At 32.5% G+C, this 19,645-nt stretch overlaps 2 protein-coding genes and 1 pseudogene across 3 annotated transcripts; 2 read left to right on the forward strand and 1 right to left on the reverse strand.

The window, feature by feature from the left end:
• The first annotated feature begins 172 nt into the window (after positions 1 to 172).
• LOC105132626 (Golgi SNAP receptor complex member 1-1-like) lies at positions 173 to 7,596 on the forward strand. Of its 2 annotated transcripts, XM_011036228.1 has the most exons (7): positions 173 to 183; positions 891 to 895; positions 2,947 to 3,046; positions 4,403 to 4,642; positions 5,380 to 5,547; positions 5,943 to 6,056; positions 7,221 to 7,596. In XM_011036228.1, the coding sequence occupies exons 3-7, from the start codon at positions 3,002 to 3,004 to the stop codon at positions 7,332 to 7,334; spliced, it is 681 nt and encodes a 226-aa protein (XP_011034530.1). In that variant the 5' UTR covers positions 173 to 183; positions 891 to 895; positions 2,947 to 3,001; the 3' UTR covers positions 7,335 to 7,596. The 2 variants fall into 2 exon arrangements, with proteins under 2 accessions (XP_011034530.1, XP_011034529.1); XM_011036227.1 differs by lacking the exons at positions 173 to 183; positions 891 to 895 and having other exon boundaries at positions 2,758 to 3,046.
• Positions 7,597 to 8,682: 1,086 nt separating this feature from the next.
• LOC105132628 (uncharacterized) lies at positions 8,683 to 12,313 on the forward strand. The gene is made up of 3 exons (XM_011036229.1): positions 8,683 to 9,350; positions 11,234 to 11,375; positions 11,947 to 12,313. The coding sequence occupies exon 1, from the start codon at positions 8,748 to 8,750 to the stop codon at positions 9,165 to 9,167; it is 420 nt and encodes a 139-aa protein (XP_011034531.1). The 5' UTR covers positions 8,683 to 8,747; the 3' UTR covers positions 9,168 to 9,350; positions 11,234 to 11,375; positions 11,947 to 12,313.
• LOC105132627 (aquaporin NIP6-1-like) lies at positions 9,394 to 14,577 on the reverse strand (annotated as a pseudogene).
• Between the last annotated feature and the right edge of the window lie 5,068 nt (positions 14,578 to 19,645).

The following is a 19,645-nucleotide window of genomic DNA, read 5'->3' on the forward strand; positions in this document are numbered from 1 at the left end:
CATTCCCTAGAAGTCTATGGATCAATTTCTCAAGAAAAAAATTAATTAAGCTAGCCGCAGACAGGTTCTTGTATCACGCAAGAACCAGTTTGTGCTGCCCAAAACAACCAATTGGGCGGCACTTGTTCTTTTTTTATTAAAAACAAAAGGAAATTTTCAAGCGGCACTGCCTAAAATAATCATGTGTGCCGCCTCGCATGCCAAAGGCCAGCACACATGGTTATAAATGGGGAGGGTTGCTCTTCTGGTGGGGGATTGGTAAGCAAGAGATGAAGAGAGAATGCTGGCTGGTTAAGGGGAAAAAAAAAAAAAGGGAGAGGGCTGGGATTCGGCATTCAAGAAAATGAGAGAAGCTCCTAGGATGATTGAGTTAAAAAATATCACAGGTAATCAAAGGAAAGGAAGGGATATATATGTTTCCAAGAACATGGATTTCAATTTTTCAGTCTTAGAAAATTTAGATTTATGGTACAAATTTAAATGTCTATAAAGATAATCTTAACCGGAAGGACTTAAATATCTTTCAATAATAAAGTTATTATATATAAAAAAAAGCAATAAATAATTTAAAGATGTTTAAAATTTAAAGAATAAATATGTTTATTTTTTGTTTTTAAGTGGGTTAATACTTTGTAATTTAGAAGAGTTTATCATATGAGATAAAAACTTTTAAACTCTAGAATGGAAGGTGCAATATTCTAAATCTTGTCATTTTCAGATAAGAGAAAAACTAGAAAGTTCTCTGTTTTTTTTTTGTATTAATGAGAAACAAATATCTCTTATATATATTAATGAGATAATAGATATAGTAAGTTTTTTAAGAAACCTTATATATACCTATGAGCACATAAAAATTATTACATCAATATGAATGATTATTCTAAATAGAGTTACGATGATTTATCATATCTTTAATATTTTTATGTAGATATAGTAAGTCTTTTAAGAAACCTTATATATACCTATGAACACATAAAAATTATTACATCAATACGAATGATTATTCTAAATAGAGTTATGATGATTTATCATATCTTTAATATTTTTATTTTAGGGATCGTCTAGAATTAGATATGTAACTTTAGAACTTGGTGATATTTGAATTAAAATGCTTTAAGTTTGACATATTTGTCAAACTTATTTTTTCTTGGGCTTGGCTGAATGCCAAACTCAAATTCTTTTGGGTCTGACATGTTTACAAACTTACGTTGCCTTAAACTTAGTTGCTCGCAAAGCTTGAGTGCTTTGGGTTTAGTATATTTGTTAAATCCATGTTATTTTGACTTGACTGATTGGCATGTCCAAATTCTTTTAGGGCTGACTTGCTTGCCAAATCCAGGCTATCTTAAATTTGGCTGACTATTAATACTAATTTTTTAGGATTTAGCATGTTTGTTAGATTTATGCCATCTTAGACTGGGTTGAATGTCAAATTCGAGTCCTTTGTATCTAATATGTTTGTCAAACTCATACTATTTTGAATTTGATTGACTATCGAGCCCAAATTTTTTAAGTCTAATATGTTTGTCAGACATACGCTATCGTGGATTGGGCTAACATGTTTTTCAAATTTATACTATCTTGGACCTGGTTGAGTACCATATCCAAATCCTTTGAATTTAACATGTTTTTCAAATTTATGTTATCTTGAATTTGGATAAGTGTCAAGCTCAAGTCTTTTAAGATTAACTTATTTGATAAACCTATATTACTTTAAGTTTAGCTAACCGTAAAGTTCAACTGCTTTAAATCTGACGAGTTTATTAAGTTTATTATATCTAATTAATATTTTTATTTATAAAATTTTTAATTAAATATTTTGACTCATCAATTGACAATTTTAATTTATGATACAAATTAAATAACTTTTCCTAACCATAACTTCAAATCTAACATTCTAATTTTATTTATTTATTTAACACGTGTCCTAATAATTTTATTAATCCATCAATATTTATTTTCTCATTCCATGGCATGGCATATTATCCATGGTATTGCCCAGTGTTTATTTATTTAATTCTTGTAATTTTCTTGTTTATCCTTCCTCGTATCGTCACCTTTTAAAATTAATGCTTAACCCATTGTTAATCAATAGTTTTAGCACTAACAAATAATTTTACAATAAAACTATGGAATTTTGGAAGGTTATCAAGATAAATTTTATGAGATAAAAATAATTTTAAAAATTTATTAAGCAAGCTGGAGGATTTTAACATGAGCTTTATATCTAAAGATAATAAAATAATAACAAATATTACTGATTAATAACTTAAACATTTACAAATGTTTTTGTTGTAAGGTTTATCTAAATTTAAAAGGTTTGCAAGATGATTACACCAATCATGTTCGAGGACTATCTATAAATATTTGGTTTTGAAAGATAATTAGAAAATAATGGATATCATTAATTATTGATTATAATTTTAAAATAAAAATTATTTGAGGATAGAATTTTAGGAGGTTTGTAAGATGGTTTTCTCAAAATAATTTATAAGATCCCATCAAATATGCTGGAGGATTTTAATATAAACTTGGTATTTAAAAATAATAAAATATTAATTAATATCATTAATTAACAACTTGAACATTTATAAATGTTTTTGTTGTATGGCTCGTGAAATATGTAATTTTAAGGAGTTTGTAAGATGATTTTCTAAAATAATAAAATAATTCTAAATGCCAACAAAGTTAAAATAATATATTTAACAAAAAATTAATTAATTGTTTTTTTAAATAAAACATGGCATGATCAGACTTCCAAACACTCCATAAAAAAATAGAAGTCTCACACGAAATTGCCGTTGAGACACAGCGAGCGAGCGGTAGACGACCTGTCTTTGTCTCCAAACAAACCCCAATCTCATCTTCTTATTATTTCTAATCGATCGATCGAGCGAACCAAAATCCTTACTACCAATCATTAATTCCACAAATTCTTTTCTCAAAATCATCATTAAATAACAGAGAAGGAAATTGAAACGAATTTTGAGAGAGATCTGCAATGGAAGTGACTACTACTTCTTCATGGGACGCTTTACGCAAACAGGTTGCTTCATCATTTCTTTCTCCTTTCTGATTGCTTCTGTTTGGGTTCCTGATTCCTTTTTTCTGTTTTAGAGATTTGAATCGAAAGTTTCGATTTTTTTTTTGTTTTAGTTGCGCTATTTTTATACTTTCGCTTGAGAATTATTATGTATATGTGTAGAATTTGCTTGCTTTTTAAGTTATACTAGACGCCAGAAGGAATTCAGCAAGGTCATTATGGTCTTGCTGTAGAAGGGGCCGAAAAAAATGAAAATGAGAGAATGTTGACAGGATGCATAAGCTAAAACGCTATAGAGGGGTACCATGTGATCTTGCGTAGATGAAGAGTAAAGGATTTGGTTTCACATTGATTTTCTTAGAAATCGTCTAGTTTGGATCTACAATTGAATGGAATGAAAGATTTTTCGAGCTGATTGAAACCAACTGATTTTGAATGAGAAATTATACCTTGGAGTTGATTTTGTTTTGGGAGAAGGGTAATGCGGGGCTGGAATATATGTGAATGAATAAGGCCAGCTGGATAGGTTCTGGAACACGTTGATCTGTTGTTGAGAGGATTGGTTGGTTTCAATTATATTTAGACGTCTTCAAATGATGCTAAGTAGGATTCATGTACTGAAATGGATCCTCATCGTCTTGAATGATGGAGGGAATTACTTCTAGGGAACTAGGGATATTGCTGTAGGGGTGATGATGCATTGAGGCTGTTTGTCTTGAGTTTCCTGAAGTCTTGAAGACCCTGCCATGGATAGCTTGAACTTTGTCATTGGTGATGCTCATATCATGCCATGGGTTTTGGAGACTTGAGTTTCTTTCTGTTTGGATGGTTGAGAACATCAAGAAATCTATGAATTTATCTATACAATGACAATAGATGGTTCAATAATGAGATTAGTTTTATTCAAATGATTTTTTTTTCAGGGATCAAAATAGATTAGTTAAACCTCTCAGGTCCAGTGCTGAATAACATTTATGTATAACTTCTTCATAAGGGTAGTTTTAAATCTATAGTATTACTTCTTAAACTAGAAATGATTATGTCTGCATTTAACAGCATTCCTGATGGTCAAACCACAACAGTACTTAAACCTCATGAACGAAGTTATGTAACAGTACTTAAACCTCGGGAACAAAGTTGTTAGAGAGATCAAAGTATAACTGAACTAAAAACTTAAGGAGACCTAGTTATCTTTCCTGACATCCTTTCATGTCATCATACAGGGAGTTATCATGGTTGCTTTACAAGTTCGTTTGTTATTAATCCATGTTCTTTTCTTATACTTTCTGCTTGATATTAATTCTTGCTTGCTAAAGTTTTGGATCTCTTTGTAAATGATATTCTGAGATATTATTGCAGGCGAGGAAACTCGAAGCTCAGTTAGATGAGCAGATGAACTCATATCGTAAACTGGCATCCTCAAAGGGTTCTACAAAAGTCGATTCTGCAGAGAATGATCCTGAATCTGGGATAGACCGACTATTAAAACAGCTCCAACAAGTAAATTCACAGATGCAAGCATGGGTATCATCTGGAGGATCAGAAATGGTTTCTCACACCTTGACTCGGCATCAGGAAATTCTTCAAGATCTTACTCAGGTACAGTGGCCTTGCAGTCAATCTGTGAGCTTTTGCCTATGGTCCTCAATTATCTTGAGTTTATTTAAGTTGACCCTGCAAGAGGCAAACATCTGTTCAAGCTGAGACCAATTCTATTGCTTCTTTTTTTCTTTTTTCTTATGATGGGTTTTCTCTTTATTGTTTAATGTCACTACAAATGAAACAATCAGGCTTTATAGCTCGTTATCATTGGAAAACCAAGAATACCTGCAATAGGAGGTATGATGTTAGTTTGTTACTGATGGAGATAACTTGGAATTTTTCTGGTTTTCACATGGCAATGTTAATAAGCTGACATGTTTGACTAATAGTTTTGAATTTGGGCACCAATGATGGATTTATTGTTTCGGTTATTGCTCTCATATTCACATGCACAAACCTGTTAATAAGCTGATGAATTATTTGGTTTCCAATTGAACAATCGGAGTCCATTTCATCTTTGCTGGAATAAACAGAAACATAATGCCTTTATTATTATGCTTTTCTTGCTTTGGAGTTGAAATTGATAGATGAAAAACTAAAAAAATTCGATGATAATGGCAATCTTCTTTATTAATTCCCACTTAACTTCTTCTTTTCTGGCTTTTACTCCTTAAACCAAATGCCCCCCCTCTCGAAAAATAAAAAGACACACAACAGGGAAATGTGTAATCTTTTGCACGTCAGTGAATTATATTCATTTTAACTAACTTGGAATTACACATGATTAAGTGCAGGAGTTTCATCGTCTCCGTTCTGGCATGAGAGCTAAGCAAGAACATGCTCTTCTTCTGGAAGACTTTAGGGAGTTTGATCGAACAAGATTAGATTTGGAAGATGGTGGTGGTTCTGCAGACCAAGCTCTCCTTAGAGAGCATGCATCCATTAGCCGAAATACCGGTCAGGTACTTGCCAATGGGCTTTTCTTTTTTTGGTAATGCGTTTGTGTTATCACAAATTTATATGGGTGTGTGGACTTCCACATCCTCAATCTATTATACATCTCCTTTTCTATTGCAATGAAACACTTGGCATTATACATTTAAAATCATAGAAACATTGAAACATTCAGACTATGTTTGGAGCTGTTGTATGGTTTCCCTCTCATGCCGTCCCAAACACTTTAAGTGCTTGCTATACAATTTCTCTAATTTTCACGCTCCATGTCAACATGCATATGCAATCTACACTGTTTTTATGAAAAAAAAAATTCTGAAGCAGGAAATTTCAATCATGACTGCTATTTGCAACTTGTGCTTTTTGGTTAAAGTTCCTTGTTCCTGATGCTCTCGTGCTGCAGATGGATAATGTGATTTCACAAGCTCAAGCAACTCTCGGTTCGCTTGTTCTTCAACGTTCAACTTTTGGAGGAATTAATTCAAAGCTGAGTAATGTTAGCAGCCGCCTCCCAACGGTATGCAAAATTTAGCTCAAGTGACTAATAATCTTTTAAATATTTCTTGATCACTGAGTGAAGCTATGTCTTGAATCTCTTAAAGGAAACCTTAAATAGACTTGTTTCTTTTTTGCGTTCTATAGCCCATAAATGGTGTAAAACAAGTTGAGACGCTTGATAATAGGTTGTGTTGTGAAAAACCTGCAGCAATTAGCGATGAATATTGTAATAGGAGAGAAACTTGAAAGAACACAAGATTTAACTTGGTTCGGCAATGTGTCTATATCCGCAAGAGCAAGGAGCTTTTATTTTTCACTATGTTGAAATAGAGTTGAATAGCATGTATTTATAGTAGATCTTAAGAGCTCGTTTGGCTCTGCGGCTGCGGCTGCGTTTTTATTTAAAACGTAGTTGCAGCCGTTTGGTTATAGAAAATGAAGGTATACTGTTCACTGGGTTCCATTTCTTTTCTGCGTTGGAAACGCAGTATTTGAAAAGCAAGAATTACTTGCTTTTTTTGCACTGTACACGTAATTACACTGTTCAATGAACAGTGCAATTATCAATACCAAACACACTCTAAACCACCCAAGAAAACGTAGTCACCCAAGGAATCCTAACCATCCAAGAAGTATTAATAATTTTTTCTGACATCCCTTTACTGTTGCTGAATAAAGCTGCCAAATAACCAACTGTTAAAAAAATGTATATTGATGGCATCTTTTGTAACGGACAGGTATCTCCATTAGCATGCTAGAATAAACAAGATGGCATCACTTTAAGGTGATTGCTTAACTGATGCAGGAGCTTTTTAGTAATTTCCTTATACTTTTGGTTTTCTCATTTAATTTAAGACTCATGGCTGTCATGTGACCTATAGTTAGAGGTTATGATTTTAACCAAGTATAAATAGGCTACTAGGTTCATTTTAAAGGACTTTCTTTGTTTTTTTATGGATCTGTTCAGGCTTTAGAGGTTTCTTATGAACTCTAAACCCAATTATCTTGTTCCAACTTCAACTCCCTTTTAGTTTCTTAGCCATTGTTCTGCTATAATTTCTGTTTACTATTGTTTCCCCTCCCCCCGCCCAATCAAATGATATATTTTCCATTACTTCAACTTTCATATACACTTCCATGGATGTACTTGCAATGATTGACAAGCTTCAACTTAACTTTGCAGGTAAATCAAATTCTGTCAGCAATAAAGAGGAGAAAGTCCATGGATTCCATCATACTTTCCCTGGTTGCTTCCATATGCACTTTTCTTATTTTTATTTACTGGGTGACCAAGTAAGAATTTCATCGTGTACATGCTTGGAAGTTGCTTGTGGGCAGACAACCCTATTTTTTTAACTTTTTTTGCTCTAAATTGGATCAAGGAAGGTTGTATTTTTTGTCCAAGTCTATATTGACATCCCTAGTGGTTAATGCTTTGTATTATCACCCTGTAGCATTAATGATATGCCTTTTATAGGTCAATACAAAATTCTTGTAGACGAAAATGATGAGAATGATCTGTCTGAAACTGAGAAATTATATTGACATTTACTTTCACAGACCCGGTACACAGCCTTGGATCAACTAGGGTTACCAGATAACCGTGGTTCATTTTGTCTGTTATTCATGAAGATGATGGTTGAGCTTGCATTGTGACATCATTTGAATCTGCATTTGAGCATCCAACTCAGAAAAGAAATGAAAATAGCTTGATCTAGTCTAGGGCAGAGAAGAAATAGTGCGTGTAATATTGTGTTTGTGGATGGATAGAGAGAATTTTAAGCATGCAAACCGTGTAGGTAGATTACACAAATTTAGTCATGTTTTACATGGAGGCCTCGAGTTTTGGTGCTGTGAGTTTTCTGTAGGCATGAGGTAAATGTTCGGTTCTAATCTTAACAAGTTCTACGTGTTGCTGCCATTAGCGCAATCCTCATCTCGTGTCCTTTTACTATAAATGTGCTGCAGCATCGTCATGGGATAGGCTGTTATTTTTTGGTGAACAGTGCTTTTAATATCAATGGTTCAACAGTCAAAACTAAAGTTGCTCGTCAAAAATATCAACGCTAACTTCACCTCACCGTGCCGAAGACCAGATTATGAGAAGAAACAACACCACATTCCCGGTGGTGGTGGTGTTTTATGACATTTCCTCACAAAACATGAACCATAAAGTCATCCAAAACTCATCTGCAGTCCCTATCCCCATATTTTAACAAGAGGTGGGAGCATTCTCATGGTGTAAGAATCCTGCACAACAAAAAGTCGGAACAACCTTGAGGCTATACCTATTAAACTTGTTCCAGGTTAAGCCATGGGTTAATGGTTGGATGGGTTGATTCATATCATAATTAAAATTATGATCTTTTGAAAAAAATAAAAAATAAAGTTTAATAACAACACTTAATAATTTACTTACCAAATCGGTTCATATACATATTTAAAATCTATTTAAGACCTCAATCTAAAACACATGAACACCCACACAAGTAAAATAATACATTATGAAAAAAATAGAATATAATACATTATAATTAAGGTAAAATGTAGTTTTAATAATTCAAGATACATACAATTATTTTAATATATAACAAGTATCAAATAAGTATTCAGAATAATTACAACCAACATATTTTGAGAAATTGCAACTTACTAATTGGTTAGAAAAAATAACGATAGTGAGAAAATTAAAATCACTCGTGGCTATAAAATGAGAAGAGGTTCAAATATATCACCATTTCTTTCCCATTCTTTCAAAGCGAACCCGAAAACTTACAAAATGGGCGACAACGATGAAGACCCATGGCTTGCCCCAGATAAGCTATACCATGTCCTCTTTTGTCTCTCTCTAACCCTCCTTTTCTCCAAGCTAGCCTCCCTCACCCGCTATCCATTTCTCAAGCGCCACTCTATTCGGGTCGGTGCTATTCTCTCCCTCTTCGCCGGCGCCGCCAAGGAGGCAGCCGACCAAATTGGCCTCTTTCCCTCCGCTGGAGCCTCTGCAAAGGACGCTGTAGCCGATATCATTGGCGTATTGATTGCCGTGGCAGCTCTCTCCATGCTTAAAAGTAAACACTCCGATGGATCTGATTCGGGGTCGGGTCAGACTCGGAGGGTTTTGCCCATTTGATGGCCCATTGCGGCTGAATTGTTTATGGGGTTTTTTCTTTGGGTAGAAAATTGGTTTTGCTGGGTTAGATTTTGAAGGGGGAAAGGAAATTATGTTTGGTTGCTGAGAAAGTGAAGAAAAAGAAAGCAAAGATTTGGGTTTTGAATTATTTGTTTTAGGGAGAAGACAAGAGGATTGCTTGAGGTCAGTTTTCCTATCTTGTACCTCGAAAGTTTAAATCTTTTAGTTTTTTTTATGACATTAGGATTCACGAATGTATTGCTATATTCTACGTTGAGATAAATAGAAGCTAGCATTAGCACCTTTCTTTATGCTTTTATATTGGGTTTACTGCTATCTTGGTGAACTCTATTTGATTGTGATTACTGGTAATTTCTGAGAAGCAAAAGTGGCTCTCTTGAATAAAGTAGTGCTGTCCTTTTTAATCTTCTGGCGTCAAATCGAGAGTTAAATTGTTTTTTCAACCTTTTGTGTATATCTACTTCTACTGGAAAAGAGGATTCATAAAAAAAATAAAAAGAGGGAAAGAGGAATGCCGAATCACTGTGTACTATGGTTAGTGATTCTCATGTTTGTGGAAAGACAGAAAATTGTTAGCCTTGTTACATATGGATTGAGATATGAGCCTTCGAGATATTAGTGTGGCTAGTTGCCTGATTGCATAGAATTGTTTTAATTGGCTTGTATGTATCTGGTACTGTACATCTTTCATAATTTTTGTGACCTAATGAAATACTTGAACAACAGACAAGTTGCTGTCCGCGTGATAAATGTAGATTGTGAGCTTCAGGGTTTGTGGCACAAGGGTCTGATGGTGTTCAATTTAAATGCACGCCTCCCACGCAAAATTTTCTTTTCTGTGTCTGATGAATTTTTATGTTTTGACTTTCAAATAAAGAAATTATATTGGTCACTACAAAAAAAATAAAATGTCACATTATAAAATGGACAGTGCTGTAGGGTTTCCACTGTGTCACTTAATTATGGCTGGTAATATGGAGTTAAGTTTTCTTTCGCAAGGCTCTCTATGTTTAGAAACTTGATCATAGCTGAAAGAAATTATAACTGGTTATATTAATGAATGCATGTTGTTTGGTTAAGCATTAGGGTGGAGTTCCATGATGCAGTAAATCTAAGTGCTTTGGAGGCAAAATTTTCTATCCCTAGCATTGTGCCACTTCTTTCAGTTATTCAACGGAATTTTGATAGCATGATTATATCATCAAAAAATATTCAAAATGTCCGGATGTATTAATCAAATATTTTGGAACAGTCATGTTACTGTTAACGAACCTGGCTTAGTGCCGTTATCCCAGATGATGTATTGATGTTTAAGATCAACTTTCCTTTTCTCCCTGTTCTGTTCATGGGAGCTTCAAGGAGCATTGTTTTGTTGTTGATAAGTATTTTTAGATAAGAAGTCTCTTGGGGTATAAAGATTAAAAACCAATATTCAAGAAATTGTGTCATTAGAAGTTAAGGAGGCAGAAGGCGGTTTTAGTAAGGAAGAGAAGAAAAAGAGTAGTTTTGGAGCACCTTCCTAACATTTTCTGTTGGAAGACATTATTTGGAGGCCTAAGGAGGGTGGTGGAAATATAACAAAGAAGAGTGGCTAGGTAGCGATATGATATGGGCATTGGATAACTAGTGTGGAAAAGGAAAATCAGAAAGGAGAGAAAATGGAACGACCCGTCTTGAAGCCCTCAAGTTGTGTTTCTTAACCCATTTTATTACAGAGTTTGTTGTCATACTTGTTGGCAAAGGGCAAACTCTTTCTTTCTGTCTAGGTTAAATAATGGCAATAAGCATCGTTCTCATTTAACCTCTCCATCTCAAGTGTGTGCCCAGTTTAGTCTCCTCATGTATTTCAAGACAACGTTATATCACTTCCATCTGAGATAGCTAGCACCGCAAAGTAATTTCTTCATATACATTGGTAAAAGCCAACATATTCACATTTCATCTTAATTTTTTGTATAGACCCACCAGAATGCAATGTGCAGTAGCTTCATCTCGTTTTCTTCATCTGCACTTTATCTAACAGCATTTTGGGATTATTTGTGCAGGTTTGTTGATCATGTTGAATAATCACCTCCTGAAGCTCCTTGTAGCTGATGTTTTTTCATTAGCATCACCATCTTCCTCAGGCAGCTTGACAGCAGAGTAAGTTCCTGCTCCACACAATGCCCCGAGGATCGGAGCAGTGAGGTAAACCCATATGGCTTTATAGTTATTTGCAGCTATGGCTGGCCCTGATGTTCTGACTGGGTTCATTGATGCCCCTGTTGTTTCCCTGCACGAGTAAAAGAAGACAGTCCAGTATGCTAATGATGTTTAGATGTTTTGATTTATGCAGTATTTTTTCCTTTGGCATAAAATTTAAATGAATAAAACAAATGCTCCATTTACTATTAACCACTTTATGCACAGGAAAACAGAGAATCTTTTTTCTTTTGCTATCTTTATATTTTTAATATTTTATTTGACACAAACTGTCATAAACATGGAGAAGAATGGCCTGAATCATAGATCATTTTCAATTTTGACAAATGGGAACGATCTTCAGAGGTTCTGAACCACAAAAAATTATGCTAATTGTCATGTCTCTCGCATCAGCTTGCATGGAAGGGTTTGTCTATACCTGAACTGGAATGGTTTTTGACTCAATAGCTTTCTTGGATTCGTTCTATTTCAAAAATCTTCAAGTTGTTGCTAACTATAGTGCTTAAATATTCATCTTTGCAGTGTTCTGACCTCACTGCTTTTTTCTCACTTTTAGTTTTTGGACTGCCCCAATTCCCAAATCAGATCAATAGTACAAAAATAACTGAAGAGTTCAGTAGAGACATACCCGACTATGAGTATGTTGAGCATGACAGTAGCCCCTACCGCGATTCCCGCCAGCTCCCCCGCATGCACATGGCCATAAATCTTGTCACCCCTGCCATGCTCATCAATTTATGTATATATTTCAATGTGTTGTGTGCAATTGTGATTATATAAAACATTGGGGAAGGGGGGTTGCTATTCTTCTTGTGAACTATTATGGATAGGATATTTTATGTATGCTTGATCCATCCCACATTAGTGCTGTGCTTTTTGTATGATATACAATATTGGACAAGAAAAGGAAAACAATTTAAGATGCACATTTATGTGGGAGACAGGGAGAGAAGGAAAGTGATAAATCAGTGCATATTTTATTCCTGTAGATAAATATAAAATTGATCTCGATCCATTCTAGGGGTATTGGTTCTATTAATCAATGTTACTATTGGTATTATTTATTCATGGGAAGATGAGGGGTTGCGGGGTGCCAACCATCTTATTTGACACTCGTCTTTCTATTTGCGAAGGAGATATTTTTATTGACTTCTTGGAAAATATACAAGTGATTTTGAAGGGGAGAAAGAGTAGAGAGAGAGAGAGAGAGAAGAGGGATATTTAAAATGTTTGGGAGGTGGTTACGGTTATTTTTTAAAATATTTTTTGCTTGTTTGGGAGGTGGTTACGTTATTTTTTAAAATGTTTTTCATATTAAAATATATAAAAATAATTTTTTTAATTTTTTAAAAATTATTTTTGAGATCAACTCATTAAATCAATCCAAACTACATAAAAAATTAATTTTTAATAAAAAAATTAAATTTTTAAAAACATTGTTTATATAGCTAATAAACTATTTATATCCATGTTTATAATTATAAAACTTGGCTCTACTAGCAAGTTGATTTAAAACTCAAGCTATCTAGGGTTTTAGCCGGGCTATCCAGGGTTTTAGCCGGGTTTTAATAAGCAAAACTTAAGTTTTCAATTAATTCAATCAAACATAGATGGCCTATCGGGTTAATCCAAAATTCAAATGATTTAGTGTGCTTGAATGAAATTTAACTTTTTTTATATTTTTTTATCAAACAAAAAAAATATAAAATTAATTTATAAATATTTAGCTTTTTAATTTTTTAGATTACATCCACGAGAATTAACTTTTTTCAACATGGGTGGTATATTGAATTAACAATTAACTTTTTTCAACATGGGTGGTATATTTATATATTTTATTTTTTATATAAAATATTAAAATCTCAAATATGCTTTTTAATTTTTTTTTGAATTTATTCAGGTCAACCCATGTTACTTAAAACCCGACCCCTTAAATAGTTCAACCCAAGCCGAGTTTAATAATTATACTTAAAACAATCTATGATGAGATTATCTTTGAATTCATCCATCTGAAAACTGTTGTGTCATTTGAAATGTCTAGTGGAAAAGGGTTTGCAAACTCGAGATGAGTTAGAAAGTACTTACAGCTCTTGTGTAGGTGGCCACAGCAGTGACAACAAACATGAGGATAAAGCTAATAATGAACTCCAAAGCAAAAGCTTGACCATGTCCCCATGAAGGAACCGTGACTCCCCCTCCCATCATAACGTGAAATATCACCTTCAATGCAAATGCAGCACACAGTGATGCTTTTCTTGTACATGTTTCCATGGAAAGTGTTTCAAGGCAGCAAATGCAATGGTGATGGATGGGTTGAGATGAGCTCCAGAGATGTGGCGGGTTGATAATATAACGATCATCGCAGCTAGTCCAGTAGAGGTAGCAAGGCCGATGAGAGTCTCTGGACCTTGTGTTTTTTGGTTAACAATGGCTGTGGCCGTCCCAGCGAAGATCAGTATGAGAGTGCCCATGAATTCAGCTCCCAACTGCATGTTCTTGCATCAGTATCACATGAATAATTAACACTAAATGGAACATCGGTTCTATTACATTTTTCTTGATTAATATTGGAACTATCATGGAGTCATCTACACACACATTCTCACCTTTCTAGCAAGTGAGACAGGAGGAGGGGGTAATGAGCAAGAGACGAGAGGTAATCTTCCTTCTTCCATAGCCCATTCTTCAACAACGAAACACTTGCAACTTCTCGATAGAGATTTTCTACCGTGAACGCCTCTCTCCCCCTTAAACCCACCAGAGAAAGGAGCACCTGGAGTCCCTGGTGTTGCTGGGGTTGAAGGAGCTGATGGAACCTCTTCATTGTCCATAACTCTAGCTAAATTAGCAAAAACAGTCACAGGGCTATATAAATATTATACTATTAGTAAGTGCAAACTAAGTAGTGGCTATATACTCGGAATTTGCGATTGCTTCTCTATGCTTTGAAGGAAGTGGGATAACTGATATATCTAGAACAGAAATAGAGAAAAGAAGTTGACTTGGAGAATCCCTAGAAATAGAGAGAGAGAGAGAGAGAGAGCTGGTGGTTGGAACTGCTGGAGATGGGAGGTTTGTAGCCTTTGGAAGTGGACGGTAGGACATTGCAAGAAGCCCTGTGTGGAAAAACTTGAAAAAAGAGGCTTTTATCATGAAACATGAATCGCTGATTTCCTGTCTTTGCCACTTTGGATTTTTTATACTCAATTATTGAGAAGATTAGACCACTCTGTGAGCTATTTTTTTATTTAATTAATGTGGGTGTCAACATAAATTTATACATATTTCAATTAATTTTATAAGTAAATTTATGCATATTTCAGTTAATTTTACAAATTCTAAAATTAGAGATATTAATTTTACAGATTCTAAAATTAATAATTATCTAAACCTCTAATGATTTTGAAATTTATAAAACTCAAATTATTAATTTTAAAAAAATAAATTTTAAAACCTGGCTAGTTAAACTTTACCCTTCAAGATCCATTCCGTGAGCTTCTTGTTAGACTCTGTGCCTGCCTTGATATTGTTACAGATCTGATCTATATATAGATTAATTAGCCAACCATGCTAACATTCGTCAACAATAGTTGGCATGACTCCAATATCTTAATCTCTTGAATCTGCCAGTCAAGTAGCTTGTAGAAGACAAAAAAAAAATGTTTCCCTCTAGTAGCTTTGTTTAATGTTCTGAATTTTCTATGCAGCAGTATATTTCTTCGATGAATAAATTTAAGCAACGTACTTCCTGTTGCTGCTAGCATTACTGGAGAGAAAAAAACAGAGTAAAATAATGCTTAATTAGTTGGCTATGTGTTCATGAACGTGCAACTAGTTGTTGACTAATGTATTAAGAAGTGAATCAAGTGATGCTCTGGAATCTTTGATAATAACAATCAATGAAGAATTCAAAATTCACTTAAGTCACTAATATATTAATTATACCAGTAAACGATTATTTCTTATTGCTGAATTTAAACCAAGATATGCGTTCTTAGTTTTATCACACTACAGAATTTTTAGATTTTCCCATAAATTTTTTTTGTTAGTATCTGTACACTCATTCCATCGATAATAAATTTACTGGTAGGTTTATAGATAAAAATATTTCATTAATAACACTTTTATCAATAATTTTTTATTTGTTAATAATAAAATCACCAATTGATTTCTTGACTGCAAAAGCAAGTCAAAAAAATTTTCGCTAGCTTCATTCTATCATTATTTCCCCTATAAATTTTGTTATATAATCAACATAAATACCGTATGCAATTTTGTTAGTGATTAAACAATAATATAATAATATTTGCAATAATTCTTTTTTAACTCTCTAAAATATTAGTGATTAAACAATAGTATAATAATATTTGCAGCAATTCTTTTTTAACTCTCTAAAATATACCAACAGACTTAATCTATTGGTATTATTTAAAATATTTTTAAAAACTTTATTTAACATATATAAAAAATAAATTAAATTAATATAAATCAAGACTCAATAATACTCGAGAATTGAGTTACTTGGAAAAAATAAGAAGAAAATCAACTCAAATAAGTTTGCAACAAATAAATAACACAAAAAACAAACAACATCAACAAATAAATAAATCAACTAAAATTATTTTCCACCTTACCTAGAAAACCTATTCCATATCTCATTATCCAAAAACAAATAAATTAATTTAATTAAAATTAAACAACAAAATTGAAAAAAAAACCCACAAAATTGATCTTGAATGAAAAACAAATCCTACAACAACATTTGTACAATTATTTATAATATAAAATTTTAAAAATAAAATAAAAATATATAATGAAAAAAACAAGAAAAGAAATCTTACCTTAATTTAATTGCGAGAAAAGCTAGAAGAGAAAATAAAAAACAAATTTAAAAAAATGAGAAGAAGAAAGAAGAAGAGAAAAAACAAATTTAAAAAATATATTAATTAAAAAAATGAGAAGAAGAAAGAAGAAGAAAGAAAAAGACATACCTACATATTAAAGAGAAGAGAAGGAGTTGAGGAGAGAAGAGAAAGAAACAAAGAGATGTTGATTTTTTTTACAGAAAAAGAAGAAGAAGAGGGGTGTCTGTTATGAAATAAGAGATTCTGGTCTTTAAATTAGGGCATTTTACCTATGAATAATTAAATATTAATATTTTTAATAATTTTGTTAGTGATTTCATCAGTAATATTTTATTTAAATTTTTAATTTAGTGATTTCATCATTAATATTTTATTTAAATTTTTAATTTAATAAAAAAATTTCAGAAATCCCTCAAATATCACCAATGACTTTTCAGTCTATTAATGATTCCATTTGTAATATTTTATTCAAAATTTTAATTTAATAAAAAAATTTCAAAAACCCTTCAGATATCACTAATGACTTTTCAGTCTATCGATGATTTTGTTTATAATATTTAAATTAATAAAAAAAATTCAGAAACCCCTCAAATATTCCCAATAGCTTTTCAATCCGTCCATAATTTCATATTCAAAAAACAGTAATTAAAAGTGTAATTGAGAAATAAACAAAACTCTTGTGGAAATACCAATGGAATTAATTTCATCAGTAATCTCGTATATAATTGACAACATAAACAATGCAATTGAAAATGAGAGCTTTGGAATATATCGATGAAATTAATCGATCAATGATATCCTCTATAATTAACATAGTGAATAGTGCCAAGGAGAAGGAACGATTTCAATGCTTTCTAGAATATACAAATGGACTTATTTTTATCAATGTAAAACAGTTTTTGTTGTCATATTGTATTTGTATTTCTTATTTATCCATCTTTCATATTCTTAAGATCATAGCAACACATACAACACAGTAACACCAATTCTGTGTATAATAATAAAATCACAGAAAATAAATATTTCCTTGTAATTTAATAATAAATTAATGTTATTGTCATTACATTAAAGTTAATTCTTTCTGAAATATTACATTATACTTTATAACATTACATATTCATATTTTGCAAATTAATCAAAATTGTCTTCTTCTTCTTCAATTTCATCATTGTCCATCACAATATTTTACGTTGATTTTTTCACTATCATCATCTTCATTGACTTACGTATATCAGCTAATTCTCAAAATATCATTTAATTTCTCAATGTCAACAACAACAAAAATATTCACTAATATTTTTTGGATTAGATACTGTATAATTAATAAAACCATGAATCTCATTACAATAATTTATCCTGCACAACCTTTCTAGTAAATCTCAATACATCCATGAATAATCATCCATTACTTATATCAAACCTATATAGAATATTGATAACAACATGTATTAATTAATTATGTGAACTAAATAAATTTGCAAATATTAGCTTAACTAAAACTTATTCAATTTATTTTAAAAGTACTCTTAATTCATTATCAATTATTTACATAAATTAGTATTTCTATACATTTACTGAAAATTTCAACTCAACAATAAAATTAAAAAAATATAAAATAGACCCGTTAAATAAGTTATTATTTATTTCATTACAAAACACTTAAGTCATAAATTCAAAATGAATTTCACCAATTTACAAACAAATAAAATTTTAAACAAACTCTAATATGTACAATCAAGCATTTATACAACAAACTTTTATGGGAAAAAACTATAAAACAAGTAAACACAATCTTAAGAGTTATAACTTAAATATTATTGACAGATTTACAGACTAATTAATATCATCAGTAATGTTGTCTGTATAAATAATAAGCTATCGAACTTTTTAACTTTTTTTAATTTTTTTCATTGTAGTTCTCTCGGTATATACCGAAAAAATATTTCCATCAATATTTACTAATAGATATAATGAGGGAATATTCTATTGGTAAAATTCATTATAATCTCTATCTATAGAAATATTTTACATTTTTTTATTTGTACTTGTTTATTTTCTACTAGTGTTAGGCATTTGAAAAAACTCTGCTAGCACCGAATTTGTTCTTCATGATAAACATTCAGCTTTGTTCTTCTTTTGACGAAGTAGCTAGCTAGAAAACCTATTTTCCCAGTATGGATGAAGCAGATCATGAAAGGTATATGCCACAACTTCCTTAATGCATCAATACACATTACATACGACAATGGTTCCACATACAGTACCATGCTAGTGACTAACACTGAGAGGGATCAGAAGCAAGGAATCAACAAGGAAATTGTGAGCCTGCGATGAGGGTGTTGTTTGCAATGCTAGACCAGGCTAACTGGCGATTTCATGCGTGGTTCTATAGCAAATGAGAGCTTTTTACGGCTTGGAATAGAGTTTATACTGTTTTTGATAAAGTTGAACATTTCAAAATCAGAGGAGGAACCGTGTAAAGAAAACCTTAAGAAGGGACAAATGTGGGTGAGATAAATTAGCTTTTTAATACAAGAACATGTGGCTTCCTCTCTTTCTGAATCTTTTTTCATGTCAGGATTTCTATATTTTGCCTTATTCCTTGTGTCGTCAATTTGATAATTACAGTTCCATATACATGCATGCATTCATTGTACATGTAATCTATGAATTAATAGCTTATTCTGAGGTGACAGATGATGATGACTGGCAAGTTTTACTCCCAGAATGCCTTTTTTTAATGTGATTTATAGAAATCTCGCGCAGTTTCTATAATGTTCTTGAATAATTATCCTTTTCTGTTATCACATAATAGCTATATTGGTGGGATCAGATATAACGTCAATTCTGTGTTTCATTCTGTCCTGCACTACATGTATATGTGCATGCACTGAAAATAAATCATCAAGTCAACATATTTTGTCCTCTTTTTCTCGAGTTAATTTATCTTTGAATTGAAGGATCAATCGAGAGTACCCCTACCTTCTCTGGAGGAATTCAGGGAGTAAAGTAACCTGACTCCACTATATATTGTAAATCACAAGAAGGAAGAAAGAAAAACACCAAGACTATAAGAATGTTTGTTTTTGTGGCTACTTCTGCATCTGGAGTAAATCACAAAAACATATCGTTCGGTTTTGCAGGAAACACAGTTTTCTGTTTGTGGGATCTATTACTATTTGTGTTTAAATCATAGGTTAACAAAATGCAATTCCACGTTGTGTTGCAAACTATGGATAGAGGCACGGCCAAAAGGAGAGAAAGAGAAGAGCAAAAACAGAGGAAAGAAGGCCCACCATCCATTAGTGAAGAGAAGCTCCCTTTCACCACTAGCCTCCACCATTTTCATTATCCCGCGATCCATCACCGCCGTACTACTCTTTACCTTCC

Source organism: Populus euphratica, unplaced genomic scaffold, assembly GCF_000495115.2.
Source record: "Populus euphratica unplaced genomic scaffold, PopEup_1.0 scaffold87.1, whole genome shotgun sequence".
Classification (NCBI taxonomy): Eukaryota; Viridiplantae; Streptophyta; class Magnoliopsida; order Malpighiales; family Salicaceae; genus Populus; species Populus euphratica.

Excerpts from the sequence above, each read along its gene's own strand:
- LOC105132626 (XM_011036228.1), top strand. The coding sequence starts at position 3,002 with ATGGAAGTGACTACTACTTCTTCATGGGACGCTTTACGCAAACAG. Across the intron at positions 3,047-4,402 it reads GGGACGCTTTACGCAAACAG|GCGAGGAAACTCGAAGCTCA; the intron begins GTTGCTTCATCA and ends ATATTATTGCAG. Across the intron at positions 4,643-5,379 it reads TTCTTCAAGATCTTACTCAG|GAGTTTCATCGTCTCCGTTC; the intron begins GTACAGTGGCCT and ends GATTAAGTGCAG.
- LOC105132628 (XM_011036229.1), top strand. The coding sequence starts at position 8,748 with ATGAGAAGAGGTTCAAATATATCACCATTTCTTTCCCATTCTTTCAAA.